General features: G+C 44.3%; 1 protein-coding gene across 1 annotated transcript in view; it reads left to right on the plus strand.

Annotated features, from left to right (window-relative positions):
* Positions 1–17807, plus strand: part of adam22 (ADAM metallopeptidase domain 22) — a gene marked incomplete at both ends in the record, with an annotated part of 99165 nt that overhangs the window by 21738 nt on the left and 59620 nt on the right. Inside the window, one exon of the mRNA XM_083634491.1 lies at positions 13591–13657. Coding sequence (XP_083490617.1) covers positions 13591–13657 — 67 coding nt within the window. The remainder of the gene's footprint in view (positions 1–13590; positions 13658–17807) is intronic.

The following is a 17807-nucleotide window of genomic DNA, read 5'->3' on the forward strand; positions in this document are numbered from 1 at the left end:
GTGCCGTAGAATAGGCTGTGTAATAGCTGGTATGTTGCGTGCCGTAGAATAGGCTGTGTAATAGCTGGTATGTTGCGTGCTGTAGAATAGGCTGTGTAATAGCCGGTATGTTGCGTGCCGTAGAATAGGCTGTGTAATAGCTGGTATGTTGCGTGCCGTAGAATAGGCTGTGTAATAGCTGGTATGTTGCGTGCTGTAGAATAATCTGTGTAATAGCTGGTATGTTGCGTGCTGTAGAATAATCTGTGTAATAGCTGGTATGTTGCGTGCTGTAGAATAATCTGTGTAATAGCTGGTATGTTGCGTGCTGTAGAATAATCTGTGTAATAGCTGGTATGTTGCGTGGTGTAGAATAGGCTGTGTAATAGCTGGTATGTTGCGTGCTGTAGAATAATCTGTGTAATAGCTGGTATGTTGCGTGGTGTAGAATAGGCTGTGTAATAGCTGGTATGTTGCGTGCTGTAGAATAGGCTGTGTAATAGCTGGTATGTTACGTGCTGTAGAATAATCTGTGTAATAGCTGGTATGTTGCGTGCTGTAGAATAATCTGTGTAATAGCTGGTATGTTGCGTGGTGTAGAATAGGCTGTGTAATAGCTGGTATGTTGCGTGCTGTAGAATAGGCTGTGTAATAGCTGGTATGTTGCGTGCTGTAGAATAGGCTGTGTAATAGCTGGTATGTTGCGTGCTGTAGAATAATCTGTGTAATAGCGGGTATGTTGCGTGCTGTAGAATAATCTGTGTAATAGCTGGTATGTTGCGTGCTGTATAATAATAGGTTTGCTTGCACACATGAATGTCACAATACATGTAACAAACACCAGAATACACAATACACAACAGAAGGACGACAGGATACACAATACATATAACAGACAACAAGATGCACAGTACAAACAGTGTACAGACAGACAGTCTACAGCACAAACAGAAATAACGGACATGGTTCCAAAGTTTATGAGTTTAGCAGAGTTATTGCATTTGGTATGAAGGATCTTTTGTAAATGTTTTTGGTTCCTGCAGGGACTCTATACCATCTTCCTGAGGGCAGTTTTGTGAACTCTTTTAAAAGGGGATGTACAGTGTCAGACACAATTTGTCTGCCTTTTCGTGCCAACCGTGTTTTTTAGATGCATCCCAGTTGTTTCTGCTCTCTCCCAATAATTTTATTCGCCATTTTTGTAATTCGGCACAGTCTATTTCTGTTCTTAGCCCCTAGATTCCCATACCATGTACACATGTCAAAGGTTAAAACACTTTCTATAAAACTCCTGTAGACATCTTTGCTTATTTTGTATGAATCCAATTTCCTGATTAGATGCAAATGCTGCATTGCTTTTTTAAAGGTGTATTCTGTGTTGGCTGTGAAACTTAAATTGCAATCAAAGAAGGTTCCTAAGGCTGGCTTTACACGGGAACACTTTCAGGCAACTAGTTATACATAATTTACACAAAGCAATTCAAGTCAATTCATGCAACACGGTAGTTTATGTAACTAAAACAACCTAGCTAGATTGGTAATGTTTCATCTGTCATATTGTTCTTCCTTTTCTCTCTCTTGCTACAGTAGATTACTGTATCAAGTGGGGAGTGTCATTCATTCATTGTTGCATCTTTGTATCTTATTTTGTATAATTTTCTAACTGGACGTAATATCAATTTGGACGTGTTGTATCAGGTTTTGTTCTGCCACTGGCTGGCTATACTTTCTTTCATTATGGCTGTCCCGGAGAATAGGAGGAGAGCCATCAGTGCATTAATAGCCTACTTATCAGCGTTTTGATTGGCTGTTGCATGAAACTACTTTCACAAAGTTGAGAGTTTTGCAACTGTTGCAGCTGAGTTTCAGACAGGTTTCAAGTGCGTTGCAGAGGGCTTCACACCATGCAAATCATTTGCAACTTACAGTATGTAGTTTCACCTCATGTTCAACCAACTCAATTTGCATGAAAGTTTCACAGTGTAAAGCCAGCCTAAAGGCGCTGTCACATGATAAGAGGTCTGCACTTTTCTCACCGCGAGGTAGAGCGAACTGGTGAGCGATCTGGTGAGCGGAGCGCAAATCTGCAGGACAGGAGGTGAGCAGCGCGAGCAGCGGCTATCTTCTTCTTCTATCTTCTTCTTCTTCTCTGATTGGTTGCGCTCATGAAAGGTCAGCGATAAGTAGATCAGCGTTGAGATATTTTGAACTTTGAGCACAGAGCAAAGTGGCAAAATCGATCTGTGCGTCGTCAAGGGTAGCGCAGCGCTGCCGCTCTAGGAAAACAACGGGACAACGGGCGCAGAGCTGTTTTACCGCGGATGATGTGTAGGTAATGTGTAGGTAATGATGTGTAGGCACAATTCTTCTACTGTTTCAACAGGCTGGTCATTAATCAAGACAGGTGTAAAATCATGATCTGCATTGCGGTGAGGTGACATGCAATAACCAGCTCTTTAGTCTTAGTTCCATTCATAAAAGGGCTCTGTCTCCACACACCATTTAGTAAGTTCATCAATATGGTGGAAATATGTAAACTCATTAGCTGTGTCCCCTGTCTTCATAAAGCGCCAACTAACACCATATCATCAGCAGCATACAATTGGCAGATTGCATTCATAATGTGCATTTCATTAATGTACAAAGAAAATAAAACAGCAGAAAGGACGCACCTCACTCTCTGTGGCCTATCTGTGAGGAACTCTTTCATCCACTGTATGATATGGCAGTTTGTGTTAATGTCACAAATCACTTTAATCAAACTGTGTTTCTGCATACAATAGACCCATTGCACGGGGGGCATTTTGTGTTGAAAAGGCAGAATAAACACAGGTGCAAGCAAAACACTAATGAGGGTTTCCAAATTCCAATCATGGAAGTTGGAAACCCTCATTAGACACAAAATGGCCCCCGTGAGAAGGGTCTATTGAAAGAAACATGGGGTACCTTATAACATATAAGGTTGTTCTTTTTAGCAGCATTATTTCTTGTTTGTGAGCGTCCGTATTCCCTATGCAATAAGAGGAGGGATATTCCCGGGGAATATGCCGGTGGAATTGCCCGTCTGACGTCTGATAAGTGATTGGAGAGTGAATGAATTACAGTCTGGAGACCTTTAATGAGGCCTCAGTGGGAGGGAGGTGGGGGAGCAGAGGGAGGAGGGGAGCAGAGGGAGGTGGGGGATAGGGCAGGTGAGAGCAGCTGCAGCTTCCCCCCAAAAGAGAACCCCTCCCCCTCTCACTGCCCCTCTCCTGCACGCCTTTCTTTTCTTTTTACCTCTTATTGTCTCTTAGCCGCCCCGTTCCATCTCACTCTATCCCCCATGCATCTTATAATGCATGAATACTCTATCCCCCATGCATCTTATAATGCATGAATACTCTATCCCCCATGCATCTTATAATGCATGAATACTCTATCCCCCATGCATCTTATAATGAATACTCCATCCCCCATGCATCCTATAGTGCATGAATACTCCATCCCCCATGCATCCTATAGTGCCTGAATACTCTATCCCCCATGCATCCTATAGTGCATGAATACTCTATCCCCCATGCATCTTATAATGAATGAATACTCTATCCCGCCATGCATCTTATAATGCATGAATACTCTATCCCCCATGCATCTTATAATGCAGGGGTGCCCAATACGTCGATCGCGATCGACCGGTCGATCGCGAAGTTAGTGTGGTCGATCGCATGGCATTGAGGAAGATTTTTTTTTTCTTTTTTTTTTTACTGTTTTTCCACTGTTTCCACTGTTTTTCCACTGTTTCCACTGTTTTTCCACTGTTCCACTGTATACTCAGTGTATATATATATAAATAAATATGTTTGGTAGATCACTTTGACTTGGTCATTTTAAAAGTAGCTCCCAAGCTGAAAAAGTGTGGGCACCCCTGTTATAATGCATGAATACTCTATCTCCCATGCATCCTATAGTGCATGAATACTCTATCCCCCATGCATCTTATAATTAATGAATACTCTATCCCCCATGCATCTTATAATGCATGAATACTCTATCCCCCATGCATCTTATAATGCATGAATACTCTATCCCCCATGCATCCTATAGTGCATGAATACTCTATCCCCCATGCATCTTATAGTGAATGAATACTCTATCCCCCATGCATCTTATAATGCATGAATACTCTATCCCCCATGCATCTTATAATGCATGAATACTCTATCCCCCATGCATCTTATAATGAATACTCCATCCCCCATGCATCCTATAGTGCATGAATACTCCATCCCCCATGCATCCTATAGTGCCTGAATACTCTATCCCCCATGCATCCTATAGTGCCTGAATACTCTATCCCCCATGCATCCTATAGTGCCTGAATATTCCATTCCCCATGCATCCTATAGTGCCTGAATACTCCATCCCCCATGCATCCTATAGTGCCTGAATACTCCATCCCCCATACATCCTAGAGTGCCTGAATACTCCATCCCCCATACATCCTATAGTGCATGAATACTCCATCCCACATACATCCTATAGTGCATGAATACTCCATCCCCCATACATCCTATAGTACATGAATACTCCATCCCCCATACATCCTATAGTGCATGAATACTCTATCCCCCATGCATCTTATAATGCATGAATACTCTATCCCCCATGCATCCTATAGTGCATGAATCCTCTATCCCCCATGCATCTTATAGTGCATGAATACTCCATCCCCCATGCATCTTATAATGAATGAATACTCCATCCCCCATGCATCTTATAATGAATGGATACTCTATCCCCCATGCATCTTATAATGAATGAATACTCTATCCCCCATGCATCTTATAATGAATGAATACTCCATCCCCCATGCATCTTATAATGCATGAATACTCCATCCCCCATGCATCTTATAATGAATGAATACTCCATCCCCCATGCATCTTATAATGAATGGATACTCTATCCCCCATGCATCTTATAATGAATGAATACTCCATCCCCCATGCATCTTATAATGAATGGATACTCTATCCCCCATGCATCTTATAATGAATGAATACTCCATCCCCCATGCATCTTATAATGAATGGATACTCTATCCCCCATGCATCTTATAGTGCATGAATACTCCATCCCCCATGCATCTTATAATGAATGGATACTCTATCCCCCATGCATCTTATAATGCATGAATACTCCATCCCCCATGCATCTTATAATGAATGGATACTCCATCCCCCATGCATCTTATAATGAATGAATACTCCATCCCCCATGCATCTTATAATGAATGGATACTCTATCCCCCATGCATCTTATAATGAATGAATACTCTATCCCCCATGCATCTTAATGTGAATGAATACTCCATCCCCCATGCATCCTATAGTGCATGAATACTCTATCCCCCATGCATCTTATAATGAATGAATACTCTATCCCCCATGCATCTTATAATGAATGGATACTCTATCCCCCATGCATCTTATAATGCATGAATACTCTATCCCCCATGCATCTTATAATGCATGAATACTCTATCCCCCATGCATCTTATAATGCATGAATACTCTATCCCCCATGCATCTTATAATGCATGAATACTCTATCCCCCATGCATCTTATAATGCATGAATACTCTATCCCCCATGCATCTTATAATGCATGAATACTCTATCCCCCATGCATCCTATAGTGCATGAATACTCTATCCCCCATGCATCTTATAATTAATGGATACTCTATCCCCCATGCATCTTATAATGAATGAATACTCTATCCCCCATGCATCTTATAATGAATGAATACTCTATCCCCCATGCATCCTATAGTGCATGAATACTCTATCCCCCATGCATCTTAATGTGAATGAATACTCCATCCCCCATGCATCCTATAAAGCATGAATATGTTCCTCCTCTCTCTGATGCTGTTTATCTCTCCCCCCCATCCTCATTACAGAGCCCTGACACAGCACATGTTCAGCCCTTTGTGTGCTGCTGCCCTTGTATTACTGGGTTAAATGGCAAATCCATATATGGAGCAGAAGAAGTCCCTTTGATTTGACTGGAGTGTGTTGTGTGCAGATGCATATGGATTTATGGATGTATGTGATTGGTTTTGTGGCTTAATTCGTTTTGGTTTGTGTGTGTGTGTGTGTGTGTGTGTGTGTGTGTGTGTGTGTGTGTGTGTGTGTGTGTGTGTGTGTGTGTGTGTGTGTGTGTGTGTGTCTGTGTGTGTGTGTGTGTGTGTGTGTGTGTGTGTGTGTGTGTGTGTGCACTGTGCATGTGTTCTTATGTTTGGCTGTTTGAGTGTTTTCCTTTTTTCAAGTGAATGTTTAAAGAAGACTATGAAAGGAGCTGTGTGAAAACAATGAAAAGCCTGGTACCCCAACACTTGGAGGGTTTGCCAGCGTACACACGCACGCACGCACGCGCACACACACACACACACACACACACACACACACACACACACACACACACACACACACACACACACACACACACACTAATCCTGCCAATCTAGCCTTTTTGTGCTCTTTCTCATCCTAGTGCTGTAACACAGTTCGTGAGAGGAATTTTAGGCCAAATGGAAACGTGTGTGTGTGTGTGTCTGTGTGTCTGTGTGTGTGTGTGTGTGTGTGTGTGTGTGTGTGTGTGTGTGTGTGTGTGTGTGTGTGTGTGTGTGTGTGTGTGTGTGTGTGTGTGTGTGTGTGGGTGAGCGAGAGAGAGAGAGAGAGAGAGAGATTCCCATCAGGAAATCAAATGGAGTTGCCACAGCAGATGTCATTATCCAGAGCAACTCGCAACAAATACATTAAAGGGTGTGAGACTAGGCTTGGTGTGATCGACTACATGTGGACAACTTGCACTCCCCTCCTGCTCAGCCCCTCTCACTGCTTCAGACAGTTTACATCCTCAAATCTTTGTTAAGCCCCATTCCATAAAGTCTTATTTTCCCAGCGGAAGGTGCGTCAGTGCAGTGCTCTGATGTTGTGTGTGTGTGTGTGCGTGTGTGTGTGTGATCGGCGGAGATGAGAGAGAGAGAAAGGGAGATGTGATTACTATGTAAATGGCTGCTCTCGGGTCGCTCTGGGGTGTTTTCAGCTGATGTAGTGTGTCTGTGGATCCATGTCTCCTCTAGGCGTGATTGACAGCTGGATGCCAGCTCACAACAAGCAGATGTTACCGTGGCGATGAGGCCAACACATCTCATTCAGCACAGTGGAGGATAAGCAGCGGATCCCAGATGAACTGAGAGAATGAGAGTAGCAGGCAGTAGATGAGAGAGAAATTGAGCGAGAGAAGAATGGAGGAGAGATGTGGAGATGTTTGTTTTCTCTCCGTTTCAGATGCACATCTGGTTTCCCACGGAGACCTGTAGGCACCACCAGATGTGCACCAACATGCCAGTCTGACATTAAATCTGTCCAGTAAACTCTGCTAGACCACCATGAAGCCATTTGCTTGTTCTGGAGATATGATATTCTACTATATTCATGAGCATTTACATATCATAGCCGACGTCTCTGTTCCTCATCTGTTTTTTTTTGCTTCTCTCCATTTGTCCTCGTTAATGAAGTCCTCTCCCCCGATGTACAAACTCCCTCTGATCATCATGTGTGTTGATTTGTTTTGCCGGGGTGCTTCCCAGAGAGATAGATCACACACAAATAATATATTAGTGTATGTGTGTGTGCATGTGTGGACATGTGTGTGTACTTCTGAGCAAGCCCATTAAATAAGATGTGTATAGTGTGTGTGTGCGGTAACAGGGAGGGGATTGCATGTGTTGGAGAGAGCTGTGTGTGTGTGTGTGTGTGTGTGTGTGTGTGTGTGTGTGTGTGTGTGTGTGTGTGTGTGTGTGTGAGAGAGAGAGTGTCTGGGGGATGGGCTTTTTATGGGGTGCAGCGCGAGCGAGAGGCTGAGTTTGCGTCTTTGTCTGTCCAATAAATAATTTAAATCCCGTAACAATTAAAGCTGAAATCTGTTATCGGCGTCCTCCATTAGCGGCCCCCGTGTCTGCCATGCTGCCTCCGTACGCTCCTCGGTCGGTCCCCCTGTCTGGGCTCAGCATGGGGCCTGATCCAGATCACAGGCTGTGAATCTTAAACACGCAACAAAGGCCGCGCGTTCTTCACAGGAGCGTGTGAATCTTTTGATGGGGGTTCTCTTTGATACCAAATCAAAAGCTGTTGACACGATGCCGCTCCTGCCTCTAGATGCGTATTAACCTCCTGCCTCTAGATGCGTATTAACCTCCTGCCTCTAGATGCGTATTAACCGTGTTTAATTAGTTGTTGTTACTTGGGGGTGACGATGTGTTTAATGCAGAGGTTTTCAAAGTGGGAGGCGGGCCTCCCCAGGGGACTCCAAACTGTTTCAGGCGAGGCTCTATTACAGGGATACTCAACTTGCTTTGCCCGGGGGCCACTTTCGTGAAATGATAGAAGGCCAGGGGCCAGTTAATAAACAATCAATATACATTTTTCTGTAGCGGATTGTAGGTGTCAGACGGAGTTTAGTCTGACAATCTTGTGCACACCGGATAGTTACTTAGGTTAAGTACATACATACGTGCCTGGGTAGTGAGCAGACGGCGGTATTTGACAATTTAGCAGCTAAATCATAGATTATTGAAAGATATTCCATATTCCAGACTGAAATGCTATAACAGAAGTGTGAGTATTGGCCAGAATTACATGAACATTTGGACACTTATTCAGCGGGTATCTTGCATGTTGCGTTCAGGTGCACTGTAAAAAAAAAAAAAAAAAGTAACCAAAAACCACAATTGCTCGAGTGACATCACTGATGATCTGACAATGCCTATGACATCAGCAGTGCCTATGACATCATCAGTGATGTCATAAGATGGTTTTGGTCAATAATGATGTCACTGATGATGTCATAGACATTGTGACAAACAGTGCCCACTTGCTCCATTTTATATAACTAGGCATCTCGCGGGGTCGAGCCCGCCCTGCAACTTGCCGAGCTGCGCCCTGCTGCAGCTGAGCTGTACCCTGCTGCTGTGTGGGCTCATTTACTCCCTCGCCCGCCCTGCAGTACGCACGCTGTGCGGGCTCACATGCTTTTATGACATCACTGATGATGTCACAACTTCACACCGCTGATGGCATCACAATTGCTCAAGTGACATCACTGTTGACATTACTTCCAGTAGAGTGACATCACTTCCGGGACAAAAATGGAAACCCACATGCTCCCTTTTATAATAGATGGTTAGGCTTAAGGCCATTTATGGTCACTCCGGCGAGCCATGTGCAGGGTAGGCGCGATGGGCGTGCCAAATATGATGTCATGGCGCTGGGTGCACCCTCCACAACTGCACAGCGCGTACCTGAAGATTTTTATAGCAGCGCGTAAGGGAGCTGGAAGATGGGTGCTGAGGGTGCTGCAGCACCCCCTGGTTGCAAGAGATGGGATTTTTGAAATTGTTGGATTTGGCTGTCTTGTGTTTATACCACCAACAAAATGCATTAAAAAAACAGTTTGTGCTTCCCAGCTCTAATCTTATTTCATAAGCTCTCTCTTCAAAAGTGTTTGATTTTCATCATAATCTGGTTTTCCATAATAATAATAATAAGTTCAGTGTTTATGCCTGTGTTGCTGTCTGTTGTAGTGTAAAACGACTAAAGGGAGAGCAGGTGCTTACATGAAAGTGAGTGAGAAAAGGAGAAGATACTGAATAATGACATCACAACAGTATAATCCTAATGTTAATTTAAAATTAAATATTCTTCTAAATATGGATGAAAGTCCAAAAAACGTCAAATTTCCTTCCTTACAGCGCCCCCTGCCTAAAAGTACTTCCAGCGCCACTGGCAGCGCGTACCTCTGCAGCTGCCAGGGAGCGCTGCGCTTTGCAGGGAGAGACAGGGCGATAAATCAAGAAGTAAGAACACTGAGCCGTGTTTTCACCACATTTCCTGGCCCATGTGGTAAAACTTTGATTTGTAACTGTTCGTTTTTATTCATTTTAAGTAAATGTGTTGTGTTGAGAGATATTAAGCAGCACAGAGTAGGCTATCAGGGCTGAGAACTGAAACGCCTATTCAGTTAAAACAAGTTTGGTACTCAGTACTGCACATAATGGCATTTCATTGTGACTGATATGGGCCTTTTCTCACTGTATCACTGTACAATGTAACATGCTGATCACTTGGCTGCCGCTCTCTGACTATGAAAGCCTGGGTCCCAGCGCGGAGCGCGCGCATGATCTGTGGAGGTCTGCCTGGGTCCCAGCGCGGAGCGCGCACACATGATCTGTGGAGGTCTGCCTGGGTCCCAGCGCGGAGCGCGCGCATGATCTGTGGAGGTCTGCCTTGCGGAGCCTCGCTCGGCTATATCTCGGCCTTCAGTAGCTCCCGGTTGAATGCAACGTGTGAAGTTGGAGGGTGCAAAGAAGAGTGGGTGAGGGAATGTGGGGAGAGAGATGAGGGCCCCGAGCTCTTTAGTCACACCTTGTTCCTCCTTTAACTAGAGCTGCCTCTTCCTCTTCCTCTATATCCCATTATATTCCCCCTGACAGACTCTTTCCATCTTATCTCACTCTCTGCTTTTTTTTTATTGTCGTAGCAAACCGCCCATTACTCATCTGAGAACCAATCTGCTTCCCAACATGCACACACGCCACCACACACGCACACGCACACACACACATGCACACACGCACACACACACACATGTATGCACACACACACACACACAAAAAAGTGAGCTTTTAGCATGTTCTGTACTCTACTTATAGCCATTTATATACACCCTGTTTTCCCCCAAAATGTCTCTCTGAGAAAAGAAATTGCAGAAAATGGCATTTATGTATTTATGCACACAATCTCATGCAGAACTCGCTCTCAATTCTTTTATTTTGAACTGTATTGACATCAGACATGTAAATATTATTCGTTAGGACACAAATGACAAAAAAAAAAAATATATATATATATATATACACATGAAGTGCTTTTTTTTTACATTCAACAATACAGTTTACTCGGTGTGAGTGAGTGTGCAGACAGACAGACAGACAGACAGACAGACAGACAGACAGACAGACAGACACACCGACAGACAGACAGACAGACAGACAGACAGACAGACACACACACACACACACACACACACACACACACACACACACACACACACACACACGATCCCCCTTTTAGATTTCTAACCCCACATAGGATAAGCAATAACCACGCCCTGTGGCGCTGGGATTGGCCAGGAGCAACACTGGAGGGCACGCAGCCCAGCGATTACATGAACCAACTGAATAGCTCTTGAGAAAGGACAGCGGGCTGCTCTGACTCCCGCTTCTGCCTTGTGCCTTGCTGTTGTGTGTTTATTTTGCACCCGTCCTCGTCCATGTCTCCCTGTCATATCATCCCTGCTATCTGATCGTTCCCGTTTTCCCCTCGGCTATTCAACACGTCCTCACCGCCCTCGCAAACTGATCGATCATTTCCTCATTCCTCCGATGATCAAACACATCTCTTGATTACTTTCTCCCGGCTGGCACAGAGGAAGGCGACTCCAGCTCGTGCAGCGCGCCGAGGCGCGTTTCAATGGCGTTTCTCCTGTCTGCACAAGGAAGCGTTACCAGTTTTCTGCTTTTCCTCCTGCTCAATTTCAAAACAACAGCTGCGGTATGTGTTTGTTCACGTGTTGTCTTAGATGATAGGGACCTGATACCATGTGACAGGCTGGGGAAGTGTTTAAACTACGCCCTGCAGTAATAAAAACAAAAACACGTCAAACACGTCATTGGCGGGGAGGGCTATTTCTGATAACACGTCAAAGACGTCATTGGCGGTGAATGAGTTAAGGGTTTCATTCCAAACACTATACCAGTATAACCATAATTATATAACCGTTGATATTTCAAAAAACACAAATAATTCTGACCTAAAAAGTTGTTAACTTGTTGTCAACTTAATTGCAACAAAACCAAACTCAATGGATTTTGTGTCTTCAATATGTTCATATAGTAATCCTATGATTACATTTGTAGTGTAAAAAAAGAAGAAGACCAAAACAACAACAAAAAGACAGTCACCCACAAACTTACTGTGCCCCTCACACTGTATGGATGAAATTGAATAAAGAGTGGTTTGCTCAGCGAACGTTTGGGTTGAAAATCCATCCCACCTACTTTGCTCTTGCCGATGATTGGATGCTGACAGGAGGTCGGAGGTGATTGATGGCTCCCTGGGCCAGTGTGGTGAGTGGTCTGTTCGGGCACTGCATGCTATCTTGGATATGGATTTCCGTGTCACTTCCTATACTCTGACTGATAAACACCAAGGTGCTACCGATGCTGGGGCACTGCCAGTGTTTCCCACAGATTTGTCGCTTTGGAAACGATCTTTAGCCCCCCTGATTCAGCAAAGTGGTCAAATTTACCTCCTAATGCTGATTCTTTTATACTGTTTTCCTCCTCTTAGGTGAGCTTGGTTTCATTTGTCCTGCTTTGTCCGTAGCAGTTGTATTGTGTGTGGGTGGCTGTGCAGCAGTGTGTGGGTGAGTGTGTTTTTAGAACAGCTCTGAGGTGACACTTGGTGTGTATCCAAGCATCAAGTTACTGTTGGTCCTCCTGTCACTGGCCAGTGAATGTGTATATAAAGAGATCAGAGCACCTCAAAGCCCACTCCTACCCTCTTGTTAAGTTGTGTGTGTGTGTGTGTGTGTGTGTGTGCGCGTGTGTGTGTGTGTGTGTGTGTGTGTGTGTGTGTGTGTGTGTGTGTGTGTGTGTGTGTGTGTGTGTGTGTGTTTGTAAGCGTGTGCGCCTGTGACCGTCTTGTGTGTGTCCTTGTTCAGGTCATCTATATTTGTGAGATACGAGGCTGAAACTTTTAACTGTGATATTGCTTGTTCAAACAGGCTGAAGAAGCAAGAAATCACCATTTCTGCACTGCATCCCCCTATGTGTGTGTGTGTGTGTGTGTGTGTGTGTGTGTGTGTGTGTGTGTGTGTGTGTGTGTGTGTGTGTGTGTGTGTGTGTTCTCTAGCTCATACATCTCTGTCTCAGATAGGGCCTGCAGTATCTCCATAGGGATTCTTAGGTCCAGCTTTGCTGAGAAAGCACACATAGGCTGATTCCCCCTTATTTATGCCACTCTTTCTCTTTCTTGCTCTCTCAATGCATGCTTCCTTTCCACTCTGCCTGCCTGTGTTACTTCTTTTCCCCATGATCAACCTTCACTTGTCCTTCATTGCTCTGATACTGAGCACGCACACACACACACGCACGCACACACACACACACACACACACACACACACACACACACACACACACACACACGTACCAGACATTTGCTTGAAGGCTGGAGTTAATTCTGTTTGTGTGAGTTTGTGCTGGAAATAGCCTTGTCCCTCTACGCGGCTGGTCATAATTGGCTATGCTGATGCTCTGAAGCTCTGCGCGGGCAAAACAACCGCGCAACATTCAAATAAACATTCAAACATTCAATAAAATACAATTATACTATATAATAATATATAGAAGATATATATATATATATATATATTATATATAATACTTAGAAGATCGAATTTTTTAATTTTTTTTGTTCTTCTACTGTCTTTTCCCTTCCCAGTGATCTCCTGTCTTCAAAGTACATGGAGAGGCATTTGTCTGAAAACGGGAAGGCTGTCATCACCAAAGTAAGTCTGCAACTCATCTCTCTGGATCCTCTCTCAGGCGTAAATATGTGCAATTCGAATGAAAACAACAGTCTGTGGTGTTTTGACGCAGTGTAAGGTGGTGTGGTTCTGTGTGCCGACGGCTAACACACCTATAATGTCACGGTGTGGTGTCGTCGTTTCCTTTAGCGGCCTTTTAGCCTGACTCACAGTCAGAAATGACTCGAGTTGCTGAATCAGCGCTACTGATGATGAGTCTTCAGCTACATGTTGTAAAGTTGTCCTTTATATCCTGCAGCATTTCCTTCTCTCCCTTAATCAGTATAGATGAATCAATATGATGGAGAAATAATACCTCGTGTGGCCTGCAGGTCTTGGTTAGGCCCGGTTTTCAGAGGACCTGAGTGGAGCCAGGCGTAGCAGTGGCCTAAACCTTTACCTGCCACGAGATTAAGATTGCTGCGATAATCCACTGGAATCTGGATTTCCATTACTGGGGCTGAGGCGGTGTTGTCATAAGTGGTGGGATCCCCCCCCCCCCACACACACATACAATGCTACAACATTATGACAACACAATGGACCTTATTCGCTAACCCCGGACGGCGCCATATTGTTGACATACCGTCCTGCACGCACACAGCGCTGCAGCTGACAACTACCGTAGTAACCGCCTTATTGTCGTTTCTGTTCCATTACAAAATAGCGATAGTGATGACAGCAATACAAACCCCAGAGTTGTTGTTTGTATGCTGCCGTTAATGCCTGTAATAATAAACAAAAGAAAAAACGAGGTGAACAGACTTTGCTGTGAGGAGCTGTCAGAAAGTTTCACCTGTCTCTCCTAACTATCCACACATACCCTGTGCTGCTGACGTATCCTCAGTCTCGCTCCCTTCACGTCTGTGGACGGCAGAGATAGAAACAAACCACGGGGACTTTATTGCTGTCATTACTACAGCCATGCCTAACGCAGGTCACCATCCGAACACAACAGGGACGATACAGGTAACGCTAACAGCGGCTACCTTCCTATAAACGCTGCTCTTACATAGGCTGTCACTTGAGAGCTACAGCGCTACGTCAACATCATGGCGGCGGTGGGCATGCCCGTACGTGAGTGACGTCAATCGATTAAGGTCTATACATCATTACACATACAACGCTACAACATGATGACAACACAGTAAATCATTACACAGACAAAAGAAAAGAAAAGACAAAAACTAGAACTCAAATTAACACACAAAAAGCAAATAGAAATACAATGATGAAAGTTCAATTCGGCATGATCCCCTCAACAAAGTGGTGGGAATTAGAGGATTCACTCAGCTAAGCAGCAAATTGATTACGCCGAGAAATGTTGCATGCTGCGCGCACTGATTTCTACTGTGGAGGCAATGCACCATAGGCGCACTTTCTTTTGGGTGTGACCAAACTCATGTCAACTCATGCCACATCATCAGTGGGTATGACATCACGCTCATGCCACATCATCAGTGGGTATGACATCACGCTCATGCCACATCATCAGTGGGTATGACATCACGCTACGATTGTGGCGTGTCTGTTCTCCAGCTTGGCGATGGGCACGAAGTGGCACTGCATGGCGGGAATGCCCTGGCTGTCACCACAGGGCATGATGGAGCTACAGTATTAGCATGGAGCGTCATCTTGTAATTGTTCTTCAGCGTCATGTACTCCTTGTTGGCCAGCTTCAGCGTGGTCTCACTGATGCGTGCCTTGCTCCACGAAAGGGAAAAAACACTCTTATTCACAATCTCAAAGGACAAGAGCTTGCCCTCTCTTCTAGAGTTACTCCAGGCTCGGATGCTGGACTTGTTGGTGACTCGATCTCTGATCGTCCACTTGCATTGGTACTGTAGGGGTTGAGGCTCGCGATAGGGACCGTTTTTACTGGAGACGTTTGAGAAGTGCCCGGTGCCATTTTTACTGAAGAGGTTTGAAAAGTGCCGGGTGCCATCATGGGGGTCTTCTTCACAAACCCTCTCCCATGGCATTGGCCAAAAGAAGGCTCTGCTCTCTTGAGCTTGGTTGAAGCTGAAGGTCCAGGTACTAAGAGGGGACGACGCGACCAAGGTGCTTGGATCAGACTTCTCACTATAATTGCTTTTGTGCTGTGCCTGAAAAAAGTTAGATCCATAATGTGATAATAATGTAATAATGATCCAGTTAATTTTAATTTGATTTGATACAGGCTCATTTCTGACAATCACGAATAAAGCATTCTTTATGTTGTAAGGAAATATGAAAGACAGAGCTGGGCAGGAGGGGGTGCTTCCAACATCTACAGTGGGCTCTATGCTCCCCCTGGCCTTAGGCGCTAAGCCGGCGTTAAACGCAAAAAAAAACACGCTTTGCTCCTACCTACCCGTGACTCGGGAAGATAGCGTAATGTTTTTACGCCCTGAAATGCGCTTTACGCTGAAGATGCGTGGCGCAGTGCCAGAATAGGCCAGAATGGGCGTTTCGGCCTTAAATACCAGCCTAAAGCGATCTTCCCAACTGGCGTAAATTTTGCAGTTAGCGCTTTTCAAAACCAGGCCTTATTCAGTGCGCCGGCTCCCCTACCAAATGCCACACACAGACACACATGTGAAATCTCCCAGCATGCATTGAGGCTTAATACATTTTGACAAGAAAAAGCAACCAAATCAGCCTAAGTAGGCTAAGTGGTTGATAGAAATAATATTTATGTTAACACAACATGCAATTCTAGAACGTTTCAAAATTGGACAAAATAAAACATAAAAATCAAAACACAACCCTATGTGAAACATACATGTAATCCAGGTCGTATATATATCCGTTGCAAATACAACGTGTGATAGTCGAGTGACAACCGTAACACGGTTGTACTGTGATGTCCGCACCAACAAGACTTAGCTTACTTGACACGTACTTTTTCAACAAAAACACATTTATGCCATGACTTTACATAATGTATATTTATATTGCATTATTTAGCCTGTGCTGTGATGTGCAGGAGCAGCAGGTAGCCTACAAGTCATAAAACTAAGCCTGACCTGAATGAGCCGAGTGGGGGGTGCTTGTTCACTATTGTGAAAGTTTTTTGTGGTCCATTTTTTTTTTTTTTTTTTTTTTTTTTTAACTATTGTGAAAGTTATGTGTTTACAACATATAAAGATCATGGAAGTGGATGGTATCAGGAATGTCACCAATAGTTAACGTTCTATATTGTACAGGGAGACCATCAGCCCTGCTGAACAGATCTGTATTTGCCTGGCTGTAGGTTGAATCGTTTTATTCAGGCTATGATCTGTGATGCGCTGAGATATCCAAATTGGCATGAAGAGATGACAGCATGCAGCCGCTGAGCCGCAACTGGACTGGATCGAGTGGATCGGAGCTTGGAAGGGAAGAATGTGATTGCTTTACTGCAGATCACCAATGGCCACAGTTGTGAATAATTCTACGCTTAAAGGGATAGTTCAGTTTGTTTGAAGTTGGGTCCTATGAGGTACTCTCATACAGTCAGTGTACTGGGTAAAGCACTCTGGACGCATCACACACCGAGATAGGAGAACTGAACTCCAGCTGCAGCAGGCACAGAGAGCTGTCTGCAGAGTGTGAAGGGGGCCATGAGCAAAAACGTAAAAAACAACAGAAAAAATACATTAAATGCTTCCATACTGCTCACCTGGCATAATGCTTAATGTTTTTAGCTGAAATCGTCACTGTAGCAAGGTTGTACCCTAGTTGTTGAACTTTTAGCTGCTGACGATTTCAGCTAAAAACAGGGTGTAAATGACATATTTTCAAGTCAACTTGGCATCACAGGGCTTGTGGAGACTTGCATTATGCCAGGTGAGCAGTATGGAAGCATTTTATGTATTCTTTCTGTTGTTTTGTACGTTTTTGCTCATGGCCCCCTTCACACTCAGCAGACAGCTCTCTGTGCCTGCCACAGCTGGAGTGCAGTTCTCCTATCTCGGTGGGCGATGCGTCCAGAGTGCTTTACCCAGTACACTGACTGTATGAGAGTACCTCATAGGACCCCACTTCAAACAAACTGAACTATCCCTTTAACACATTCACTGCCAGCCGTTTTTTTTTTACTGTAGGTAGGTTCTGCCAGAGGGTTTTTTGAGGATTCTGGCTCATCTTTCAAGACCCGAGGATTCTTTTC

The sequence above is a fragment of the Poromitra crassiceps genome, assembly GCF_964638095.1.
Source record: "Poromitra crassiceps genome assembly, chromosome: 1".
NCBI classification, from domain to species: Eukaryota; Metazoa; Chordata; class Actinopteri; order Beryciformes; family Melamphaidae; genus Poromitra; species Poromitra crassiceps.